This window comes from Drosophila ficusphila, unplaced genomic scaffold (assembly GCF_018152265.1).
Source record: "Drosophila ficusphila isolate 14025-0441.05 unplaced genomic scaffold, ASM1815226v1 contig_791, whole genome shotgun sequence".
In the NCBI taxonomy this organism is placed as follows: Eukaryota; Metazoa; Arthropoda; class Insecta; order Diptera; family Drosophilidae; genus Drosophila; species Drosophila ficusphila.
The window spans coordinates 17,264,036-17,276,564 of NW_025064737.1; the positions used below are offsets into that span (position 1 = coordinate 17,264,036).

General features: G+C 39.8%; 2 protein-coding genes across 3 annotated transcripts in view; both read left to right on the forward strand.

Annotated features, from left to right (window-relative positions):
- The first annotated feature begins 2,117 nt into the window (after positions 1-2,117).
- Positions 2,118-12,529, forward strand: part of LOC108092029 (muscle segmentation homeobox) — a 37,553-nt gene continuing 27,141 nt past the window's right edge. The window contains exon 1 of the mRNA XM_017191469.2: positions 2,118-2,223. The gene's annotated coding sequence lies outside the window, so the exon portion shown is untranslated. The remainder of the gene's footprint in view (positions 2,224-12,529) is intronic.
- On the forward strand, positions 2,128-10,500 carry LOC108092028 (dynein axonemal assembly factor 5). 2 transcript variants are annotated; one of them, XM_017191467.1, is made up of 2 exons: positions 2,128-2,223; positions 7,413-10,500. In XM_017191467.1, the coding sequence occupies exon 2, from the start codon at positions 7,697-7,699 to the stop codon at positions 10,277-10,279; it is 2,583 nt and encodes an 860-aa protein (XP_017046956.1). In that variant the 5' UTR covers positions 2,128-2,223; positions 7,413-7,696; the 3' UTR covers positions 10,280-10,500. The 2 variants fall into 2 exon arrangements, with proteins under 2 accessions (XP_017046956.1, XP_017046957.1); XM_017191468.2 differs by lacking the exon at positions 2,128-2,223 and adding an exon at positions 7,238-7,282.

Below are 12,529 nucleotides of genomic sequence, written 5' to 3' on the forward strand. Positions count from 1 at the left end.
ATGAATATACATATATACGAAGAGTATACACGCGGCACATATAAATATGTATAGTATTTATATATCGGTCTGGGATTCTTAGCGCGACCCGCTCATTTCTTTTATGATTTCTGCTTGGCATTTCCCATTAATTTGTTTATTTTGTGCGACGACGCTCGATTCCCACCGACGGCAATCAGCAAATCGAGTTTATTCGGCGACAACACGGTCAGCACAAATTATCAAAGGCAGCAAAGCACAGCAGCAACTTTAGCGGTTGTAGCAGTACAAACGGCATCTCCACACCGACAATATAAGCACTCCTGCCTATTGACGCTAATTGCTGGCCGTTGTATCTGCAAGATACTTTAACCGCTCACACCTCCGATTTTTTTTTTGTTGTTGTTTGCCTGTCTGTGGCTCTTTCCCCTGATATTGTTGTTGTTGTTGTTATTTTCTTGTTATTATTGCTGGTTCGCACGCTCGGCGGGCAATTTGTCAACGCGAACGGCGCTGACAGGTTACGCAGCCGCACTGCTGCCAATTGATTTTCAATTCATTTTATTTGACACACACATACACACACTCACACACTTGAGCGGACTATATATGTATATTCTCTCATAAATAAATTATGAAGCGTGTGCAAAAAAAGGAAATTTTCATTTTCGCAAAAATATATTTCAATTACTCAATTAAATTCGGTTGGCAAAAAGGTGTTATAAATAAAGCATTCGCTCAATCGCAATTGAAGTCCACTTTATGGTCGGCCGTGTGTTCGTTTCCCATTAATTACGCTACCCGGCCATAAATGCTGTCGTTTGCCGTTGCTGGCTCGCTCGTTTTAATAATAAATAAGTAAAAGTAAATAAATAACTATATAATGGTTATAAAGCGCTAAAGCCAAAGCTAAAGCTGCCATTTAAGTGCCGAAAAGTTCAAGTTATTATGGTCGGAACGGTCAAAATGCTTATAAAAACGATTAAGTAAAGCAAAACGATTAAACAAAAACCCAGTTAATTTGTAAATGCCAAGCCAAGCAGTGAATACAAAGTCGCCAGATTTGACCCCCTTATCCCTCACCTAAATTACCTAAATTTCACCAACTAGTTCGTCAGTGCCGTCGGTATTTATGCGCCAAGATATTTTGTCACAAGTATTCCTGCATTTTAATTTAATTTCTATGCCATTAAATATATACAAAGTATCACAGTGATGGTGATTAATAAATAGACATACAAAGAACGCAAGCAGATTTTCTCGTTTCAATTAAGTGGCTGGGCTAATACGATTGTTAAGCGCATTTGCCAAATTAAAAATTTCGCCACAATTTCAATATTTTAACAAGGCAAAAGGCCAAATTGAAAGCGAACACATGAGAAATGAAGCAAAAACAGGGTCGAGATTCGGATTGCACATTGTTTCACAATAAATAAATAAATTTAATTAAATTACAAAGGCATTATAAGCAGCCATATGTGAGCGAACGAGATGGAAGAGACAATGGGCTGCCAATTATGAAACCAGAACGCATTGCAAAATAATTAAAAATTAAATAAATGAACGACGTGCGGGCAATAACAAATTGTGCAGCTAAACTCAAAAACAGCCAGCCAAAATACATTAAAATTAATTCACAAACGCAAAGGCAAAACAATAATCAATAATTGTCAATTGGCAGGCTAATGAATTAATTACATTTCCACAACCGCCCCGTTGTTATTTTTCTTCCTTTTCTTTCATTTGTCAATTTGGTTTTTTTTTTTCGTATGGTTTGTTTCGCTTTTTTTTCTGTTTTTGTTTTAAATGACACCGCCATTGGTTGTATTTTTTCTGTAGTCGCGGCAAAGGCAATTTAATTAGGGAAAGTGGATTAATTTGCAACTCGTTAGACTAATTAAGGATTATAATCAGCAGCGAAACCAACGAGCCGTGTTAAGCGTCAGCAAGTAAAAAGTGAGCTGAAAAAGGATAACAAAAAAAAGTGAAAACAAAAGGAAACCAAAAGAAATAAAACTGAGTTAAACAAAAAAAAAAAGAATCACCTCCACCACCCACATAAGGTGACCTTTGAGACCCAAACTATAAATAGTTCAACCATAAAAAGCGTTTACCCAACCACAAAAACAAAAAAAACAACAAAAACAACAGAAACCGTGAGGAAGTAAAATCGTTTAATTGGATTTCCGCCCACCTTGAATCTTTCGGATACAATCAACAACCGCCCGAGTGGCCCCCTTACAGGTAAGCAGCGTTGTAAGCGGAACATAATCTATAACTCGAGTACCTTTCCTTCGCCCTTTGAAACTTTGAAAACATTGGCAAGTCAAAAAAAAAACAGGGTCTTTGGGGTCAGATAAGTAGCTCACGACATTGTTTTCTTGCCCTTAGTTCTAGATTAGTCACACGTGGAGAATATTAAAAATATACAAATGTTTTTTAACGTATACACCTCTACTTTATTTAATCTGGCTGATAACTGATTTATGGAATTTTCCCCTGGTTAATTAGCAATTGACCCTTGCCCTATAAATTAATCAAAATTAATTTCAAAATAAATGATGCAAGAAAATATAATTTCTATACAAATTTGTTAAAGTAAATGCCTTATCAGTAAGTTCACAATTTGTGATATATTGTGTCTAAAATAGTAGGGATCCACGCCAATCAGCCATGTCATTCAACAAAGTCGTAATCAGATAAGATACTCTACTGTTTGTTCAAAATTGGTAATAAAAATAAAAAAAAAACATTGCACATAAGATAGCAAATAATTTTCCACTTAACCCACCCCGTCATAAAATATTTTAAAATCTATTTACCAATTTTTTTTTTTCCGTATTAATTTATCAGTTCAAATAGAAAGTCAAACGTTCGATTCGAAATTAATTGACCATCGAAACACGATAAATTACTTAAAATCTTATCTTATCAACCCATTTAGCTCTGTATAAATCAGCGATATCAAATTAGTTAAATTCTCTGTAATCATGTTGTTGACATATAATTAATTTCAATTTCATGATGATGCCGCCGCTTTTCGCCAGCTCTTGTAAATGTTGTTGATTTTGGTGTTTCCTGTACATTGATGACTATGGTAAAATTTGCTGAAAATTTCGTATTTATTCTGTCCCATTCCCATTCCGATTTTCATTCCCGTTCCCAAGCCCTTGTCGCTGAACATATGGCCTGCCTCAGCACTCTGCCATTTATTACCAGTTTAGTAATCGAAATCGGGGAAACATTGCACTGTCAATTGCGGCAACTATATGGAATGTAAACAAATGATTGCGCACACATAATAATGCTGAAAGAAACCGAATTGTCAATGACTGCGCTTTTATCTAGGGGTAAACAAGCGAAAATCCAGGATATCAGAGTTTAGATAGTTAATAGCTACTAAAATATCGTAACAATCTTTATTTAGATTCTTATCAAATGAAAGAAACTACTTTAACAAGGCTCTCACTGTCAAAAGCCATAAAATTAAATACCTTTTGCCTTCCGAATTCTGGAAGAGTACTCAATCTTTGAGTGCCTCACTTATGATGATGTTTTCAGCACACCGTACATGCTGATCCATTTTCCAGATAGGCCACATCAACTGCCTGTGTTTTTGTTAATTACCATACCGAGCGATAACAAAAACTAATATAAGTGCGAAACGAGCTTTCTCCTTCGCTCGAGTCGAGAATCTCTATCTAAATGTGATAATATCTGGGATGGGGTTTCAGCAAATTGTCCCAGTCATCGTCCGAATGTGGCATTTAATTGAGTCATGTCACGAGTATTAGGCATAATTAAAAGGCAATTTCATTCGGAGCCAGAGAATTATGTGTGTGCTGGCTGGCTGCTGCTGTTAGCCGAGCTATGATATCTAATATCTGCGCCACAACAGGTTCGCATTTCGTACTGAAATTAATTAAATTGTTACTCAAACCGTTTTCTGATTGACTGACAGACGGGCCGACACTTGACGCGATGAATGAATGGATTGCCATGGCATGAAATAGAGCCTGGAACTGGTCAGTCTGGATCCGTGTATATATACCATACACCGACTATATATGCGGTGGAAACTATGCGACTGCACAAACAGAACACGGGCTCAGCCACTTGGCATTTGAATGGGCTCGCGGCGATTACGCAAAAATGTAAATAGGAAAAATTATATGCAAAAACAGAAAAAGCATTTGTAGCTCTCATTACAATCACACACTCGGGCTGCCTGCATTTTTCACGCTAATAACGAGAGTAAACAAACAGTAAAAATAATGCAATGGCCATATTGAAAAACAGAATGCATAAACAAATGGCTCTATAGGCCATTAATCGGATCTCGGCATTTTTGATACGCTTAATCACCGATATTTCAATTAATGGATACTAATATTGCTCAATCAAAAATGAAATTAAAGGAAACTATTTGAAATATCAAATGGAATAGAATTACATTTTAATTACATTTTTTTGGAGGAGGATTAAGACGTCATTACTCTCAACTGATATATGTTTATCAATGACTTAATCATGATCTATATTTATAAATTACGGGATGAGCTTTCCTTTGATTTCCGGTTCAGATTAGACCTGTGATTAGGAGAGTAAACCTGGGAAAACCCAACTGACAGCCAGGGGATGTACATATATTAAGCAACCAGATCGCTTAGCGAAGGCAGTTGGCAATTACGTCTCAGCTGATGAGTCACGCAATTAAACGGCGCACATTAATGCCAAATGCCAAGTGGGACTGGAGGAGCCACTTACACACACAACTTGCTAATAAGGCGGCAAATGAAAATAAAAGGGAACAGGATGGGTACTCGTTCGGTTGCACTCACACACATCTCAATCTGGGAATGTTAGTGGCACGAAAGTGCGACAAAAGTCAAGCCATTAGGGACATTTCTAATCAGCGATTCCGAGAAATCGAGGCACAAACATACAAACAAACACACAACCAAACAGACAGACAGACAGACAATCAAGTCCAAGTCCGTTCCAGTCAAATGACGCAGCTCGTCGTCAGTCACTTAAGACTGGCAGTTGGAAAATAAAAATAAATAACAAAAATAAAACTAATTAGCCAAGCCAAGTCGGTGCTGTGCGAGTGCAACTAGCAATTCAATCAATATCAATTGGCAAATTTGCATTTTTCCATTCAACTCTGCGGCGAGCGGTAACAAGTCCATTTAAGTGCTCGCACAGTGGGCAAATTGGACCGCAAGCGGGTTTTTCGCAACTGCAACTATACTCGTGTATGGTGTATCCATGTATCTAATTAATAATTATGACCATTATGAGCCAGCTGGTTGGTTTTTGGCTTTATCTGCAGACAGACAACTGGCCAGACAAGTTCGATGCAGTGCGACGGCTTCCGCACTTTGCTGCTGGCGCTCAAAAAAAAATAGGGAAAAAAATGCTTAACTTTTAATTGAAAACTCTTTTGGCCTGAAAAACGCACATGCATATGATGCATATGCAGATGTACATATGTAAATACCGCATATGCTCAATTGCTTTCCAAAAGCCGATAAAGAAAAAATATAAATAAATTTGCACAACCTGCATACATACATACGTTTATATGTGTGTGTGCATGTGTGACTTTGTTGTCGAGCCGAACTGGCCGACATCAAATCAAATTGAATGAGCGCGGTCCATTACTCTCCCAGTGATTTTGCCAAATGACTTCATTTCATATCAATTAAGTTTATTGTGCCGGTGTCTGTTGCCCATAAAAAACGCACGCCGCACTCACAGACACAGATGCAAATAGTTGCACACACACAGATACAAATGCTGATACAGATACGCGGATACTCAGAAACTCGGATACATTGCCCTGCCCTGAAAACCGAACGAACCTGATTCATGCGCTTAATTGCTTTGGAGCGTGTGCCGCCTGCCGTCGCACACAAAAAGGTATGGAATCGAATTGTGCACACAAATGGGAGCAGCAAAACTTATGAGCTCGCCATTGTATCTGTATCTGTATCTGTAGCTGTGTGTTTGCCCGCCGTATCTTTGTATCTGCGCGCTGGCTTTCAATAAAAATGACAACAACAATTTTTGACAGTAGGTAGGAGAAAAGAAACGCTCATAAAATATTCCCGGCGAACTGGGCACGCCAATCTAGCAACCCTACAGACGGGATAACGAAAGGGAAATTGAATAAAAACAAGAAAAAATACTCCGCACACAGGCATTAAATGAAATTCAAATGGAAAGATCAACATCGGATAGCAAAAAATGCCTGCATGCCTCACCATCTATGGATTAATATCCACAGCCACAACACTAGCCTTTCCTTGGCTTCAAAACGAGTCGACCACTCAAGATTTTTTAATTTCCCACACTCAAAAGGCACAGATTATCATATCAAAATTGTGAGAAACCTTTTCATCTTATCATAACAATAAAATTAAAAAAAGACATCTAAACAAAAATCCATTTTATTTCACAGAAAAAACATTTTTATTATTTTTATTTTTTGTTTTAATTAAATGTTTGGGAAAAAATAAGGAAAAATCGTGTGAAAGAATATTTTTAACTTTGAGCATAGGTAATAAACAGATCGCATCAAATAAGGTCGTTTTGTCCTTCATCAAAAGTTCGAAGACAAAGACCAATCAAATTGGTTTCTATCCCGCATTTTACTTAATTACTATATCGTTCGATAATGCCATTTTTCGCTTATCTGTGACCAAACCTCACATTTTTATGCGTGTGCTCATTATAACCCTAATTTTGGTGACCCACAAATGCAATTAAGTTTCGATAAAAATAGACATTTTATGTGATTTTCCCCCATCAAACACCGCCAATCAGCCAGTCAGTTAGTAGGTTGGTTGGTTGGTTAGTCTGTCCGTCGGTCGGTCGATGAGTAAACTCACCCCCAAAGCTGTTTTGCCGGCAATCAATCTTAGATATTGTCGTTCTGTTGGACTGATGTTGATAAGGAACGACAACGCAATTAGATGGCCCGCTCCGAAAGATAAGCGACTGCGCCACGAGCGGCACAGAAACTTTTTATGGATCGCCGCCAGAGCCGAACTCATAAAAAGACAGCCGCTCCCCGCTCAAGCTGCCTGTCCCATTGCTCTTTTCCAGAGAAATTTATTTACGGCCGGGTTAATTAGCTCGGCAAATAAACGCCACACCAATTCAAAAAGAAACCGAAGAGCTTTTTTGAAAGGCGCGCCAAGCCGAAACTTTTCAGCACTCTTTTTTCGGGGTTTTGCAACACTTCTCGAAGCAAAACAGCTGATCGAATTTCAGTCAGTTTGCCGCACGTTGTCGGGTAATTTTTGTTTGGGCAAAATAAACAATAATAATGTAGAAACAACGAGAAAAGTTCGTTGTCTTTTGTGTAGTCATAGCAACCGGTGCGTTTGTCGCTTGAGTAACGTTTAAACATTCTCGTTTTGCAGCTAAAAAAAAGCTGAGATTAGCAGCTCACTGAAAATCACACGCAGCCGGCAAAAAGTATCTGAGAAATTCTGCAAACGGAAAAGTGCTGAGAATCTTCTGCAAATGTATCTTCTTACTGAAAATAAATAAGAGCGTTGAAAAACAAACTAATTCGGATAGCTGACTAATATTGGTGAAGAAATTCAGAAAACAATCCAAGTCAGCTGTATAAGTATTAATCAAGAGTAAAATATATTCCAAAAATTACTCAGGAAGAACCAAGAAAACATAGATACAAATCACTATGAGCTTTGAAGTGGATACCGTGACTTTTTGCAAGCAATTGGAGGGAAGTGACAGGCGCGAGAAAACTAAAGCTCTCAAGGAACTAAGTGATATGTGTAAAAATGCAGTCGGAAACGTGAGCACTGAGCAAATAGCCAACCTTTTTGACCAACTGTACCTGCATCTACTGAAGTCCTACGATGATCGCTTTGAAAGTGTACGGGAGCACGCAATTCAGGCGGTAAATGCTTTCCTAGATCGCCTACCACCCATGGATTTCCACCTTCTAAATGTCCTTTCCACTTTGGCGGAGCGAATGGGAAAAGCCGAAACCGTGGAACCCAGCGAGGAAATTCGCCTACTTTACGTCGAACAGCTTAACTTGATGATCTGTCAATATGGAAAGATGGGAAGTGTGGGGGCCTTCAACGATTGTTATCCCCTTGTGGTTAGAATCCTTGTAAAGGCGATCAAGGATGACTACCCGGTGGTGCAGCGCGCAGGATGCACTACGGTGGTGAATCTCGCCAAAGTGGCTGATGGCCAGGAATTTCGAGGATACACAGAACAACTTCTGGTACCGCTTTATGGAATGTTGAACCACAAACACGCTCAAGCGAGAATTGCAGCTGTTGAAGCCATCGGAAGACTGAGTCTCCACATGGATGCCAGTGGTGAGGCAATGAGAAGACTATTCAATGAGGTCTCTCCTCTTCTTATGGACACAATGCCCTTGGTTCGTCGTGAAGTTGGACAAATGGGTATTCTGATGTTAATGGAACTATTGGATCGTTATTCCTTCTTTGAGAGAATCCTGCCGCTGGTTTTGTGCTGCCTGAAGGATGATTCACCTGAGGTTCTGAACCACATCTATCCCCAGTGGTTAAAATGCGGCGAACAGTATTTCAAGGAGAACGAAGCCGAGTTGAGCCAACAGGAGATCAGCGATCTGCCGGTGGAGAATTACCCTAAAGATATCAAGCGTCCAACTATAGGTTGCCGTGCCTTGGTGCAACGTTCGCTGAGATTATTATCACTTATCACCCGGGAAACCAGCGATTGGAAAGACAATGTACGTCTGCACTCCTTGAAGCTCCTCTATCAATTTGTTTTGCATGCCGAAGCAGCGATGACAGCCAAGTTCTTTGAAATCTATGGCGACTTGGCTCGTGCCTGCATTGATCCCGTAGCAGAAGTTAATGCTGAAGCTGCCAAGGTGGCCGATTTGATGGGTCGCTTATTGTCCTACGATGCCTGGATTGATCATGGTTTCGATGGCCTGGAACGCAATGCTCGGGAGTCGTACTTGAAATGCTTCTACCACATGTTCCATTCCTCTTTGGGTGGCACCTACGATCACTTGATGAACTTGGCCAAGCTCCTTCGCGATACGGAATTTTCGCACACACTGAAAACTGGTTTCCAACTGCACATACTTAAACTTCTAAATACCATTATGGATAAATCGCTGAAGGTTAATGCTGGAGATGATGAACTGCGTGATCTCTGCGAAGCTGTTTATGTGAGTGGCGTTAAAGTAATGGCCCTAAACAGTTCCCTCTTTGGCAACACATTTAAATCTCTGTCCGAATGCCCAATCGAAGGTAAAAGCGGCTGTGAATATGAACATGCTAACGAGGAACGAAAGTTATTAGAAAAAATTTCGAAAAACCAGGAAATTCCAGTCGAAAAACTTCACGAACGTTGGTTGCATTTGGCTTTGAAGGATGTGGATAATCTGGATGCCGCTTTGGAGGATTCTGCGGAACCTGTCTTGTTGCTGGATGGTTTGATAAATTTGTACCTCCTTCGAGCTACCTACATCAAAGATGTGATTGAAAAAGTGAAGCTGGTCTTCGAGCATTGCTGCGATAGTGCTCAAGTTAAAATCTTTAGCAGTCTCTCGGTGGCATCGCTATATTGGTCGAAAACCATGAACATCGAAAGCGAGCAGAGCGCGGAGCTTTTGACTGAATTCATAACGCAGATTGTGGAACCCTATTTGACTTGGAAGGCTGGATCGAATGCGGAGGCCATGAGATCCATGGCCATGGCTACAGTTTGTGCTTTGGCTCAAGGTGCTGAGATCGAAGCCGTGAAAGTTTTACCCTCGTTGGCCAAACACTTGCCCAGTTTACTCGAAGATCGAAATGTAACCACTCGTCATTATGCCATCAAGTCGATAGTTTATTTCCGTGACATGTCGGTGGAGGAATTGAAGCCATTAGCTTATGCCACAATGCAGCGTATGGATGATCCTTCGGCTGGCATTCGCATCCTGGCCGCCTTGGCTGTGGGTAAACTGAAACCCAAGTTCAGTGACTTAGAAATGGAAGCGGAACACGAGAAGGAGGTCTGGGATGCCTTTGTTAAGCGAGCCATGGATCTGCTCTTACTCTACTGCGAAAGCCCCGAAAAGGACCTCAGAGCAGCTGTAGAAGTCACTCTCAAGGTGCTGGCCCAATCTCATCCAGAATCCTGGGAGGAACGCTATCAACGAGCTTTGGCTATGGTCCAGAAAAAAGATCAGCTGGACGAACTGTACAAAAAGTTAACCATTAAGGACGAACCAGATCCAGAAGCTCCAACTTCAACAGCTTAAAAAGTTATACATTCTACATTTTATTACACATTTCAAATCTCATATTTTTTTAAATCACCACCTTCAATTAAATTTAAAATTTTAATTTCCTTTGGCTATTCAAAGCTCACATTCAGGCAATTGCCCGAATTGACTCATATCTTTCCACTTTCAAGTACCAAGAACTATTGTAAACAAAAGCTCGAAACTATAAAGTAAAATCGGTGCAAGCAAAAATCGCACAAATCTCTTGTTTATTTTGCCATGGCCAAAAATAATCCGTTTGATGATGAATTGGGTTGCAAATAGGGGAAGCAATCATGAAGCAAAAAATCATCAAAAACTGCAATTAATATACAGCGCTATATTGGGTTAAATACTTGATAAATAAACCAGCTTATAAATAGCCGGAAATGGGAACAGAATGATTGGTGCTGTAAAAACCATAAAAAAGAGAATCAAAAGTTGTGCAAATTCTTTTATATGGGAGCATTATATTACAAATTCCTTCAGGGATAGTAAACGGTCAATTAGCTGAGCAAACATATTTTTTCCAGAACTCTCAAACAACCATCAACATCCGCAACAATTAAACGCCGAGCATATATGAACTTGCGGTTCACGGGAAGTGGGTTCGTTGAATGAAATTACAATTTTAATCAGCGCGATCTGCGTTTTAATAATCCCCAGGATGTGGCAGCTAAGCTTGATGCCAAAGTGTTGCATAACTTTCAGCGCGCAGCGCATTTAACTGCATTCGCTGCCGCAACCGATTGGTTTTTCAATCAGCAGCAAAGCGACCCAATTCCCGGCTAGAGGAAAAACTAATTTGCGCCGCTATGTTGCCAAAAAGTTTGCACACTATATTAAAACAATTTGTCAAATTAGGCAAAATGTACAAGTTTCTAATTAAAATACCCACACGCGCGCACACGAGTTTTTGGATTCCTTACAGGGATGAGGGCACACAAATTCAGTAGACACTCGAATGAAGGATTTTGGGACTTATAAAGATAACAAAATTGAACATAGAAAAGGTACAGAAAATAAATTATATATTTTACATAATTATTTGAATCATTTTTAAGTTACAACATATTCTAAACTTATCAATATCCACAAAATATCAAAGCACACATAATGGAAAAAAGATAAATTAGCTACTAAAGAGTATTTACTGTACCCCTACTCCCCCATATCGACAAAGTTCAGATGGCGCCATTTCAAATGACTGTCTCCATCCCTTTCTGTTCACTTAATTGCTGGCAAATGAGCGTCAGGAGCTTTTTTCGCATGCGAGTTTGCATGGTTACTGATGAAGTGGGGTTGCCAGTGTGGGGGAATGCCATAAAAGATATGTGTGTTGTGTGTGTTTGTGTGTGTGTTGGGGGCAAACACATACAAAATGACTAACTGCAAATAAATGAAGGCAGGGTATCCTTGGCTGATTTGTTGCCGCGTTGCCTCTCCTGCTCACTTAATTAATTTTATTTAACATTAACGCTGGGGCTAATTATTACATATTTTGGCAATTAGAGCTTCTCTTCAACGCGGCGATGACCTTTATGGCAGGATATATTAAATTAAAATAAATGCAAGGGAACTGGGAAAAGAGTTGTGGGTGGCGGATGGTGTTGGCCAGCTCTTCTCATTGTTATGGCGAAGCACATTTAACTAATTATGCCGAACTCCGGGCTTCAAAGACAGTGAACTGTGGACTTGGCAAACGAAGCGGACTCACAGAGCACGGCGGCCACCCACAGACGTCAGTTGTCAGTTTAATTAATCCCTTTCAGTGGCAGACAGAGCCCAACCTGCAGCTACACGAAAAAAAATTAATATAAATAAAAAAAAAAATATTAAAAAAGTAATTGAATTTTTGAAAGTTCTCAACAACTACATATAACAAAATAACAAATATTTTTTAAATCAATTTAAATTATAAGCATAAAATACAAGAAATATGAACTCCCCACTTGTCTGTCTTTCTCGCAGTGTACGCCTGATGGCACACGGCAAATAAACAGTTATAAATAGCAAGAATGAGCAGACTCGTCCAGCGGCCGAGGCCCAAGGACCACCGGCAACTTCATCCTCTTCGCCGCCGCTTGCGGCTCACAAATTAAATGCTACATTCAATGCCATTTCGAAATCATTTCGAGTGCCCGGCCCACTGGGTTTTTGGGTGGTTTTCTGCTGGCGTTTTCGTTGGGTTGGTTTGTGGGTGGGTGGATGGATGCCACCCGGTTGCTTGGCTGTCTGAAGGACGCA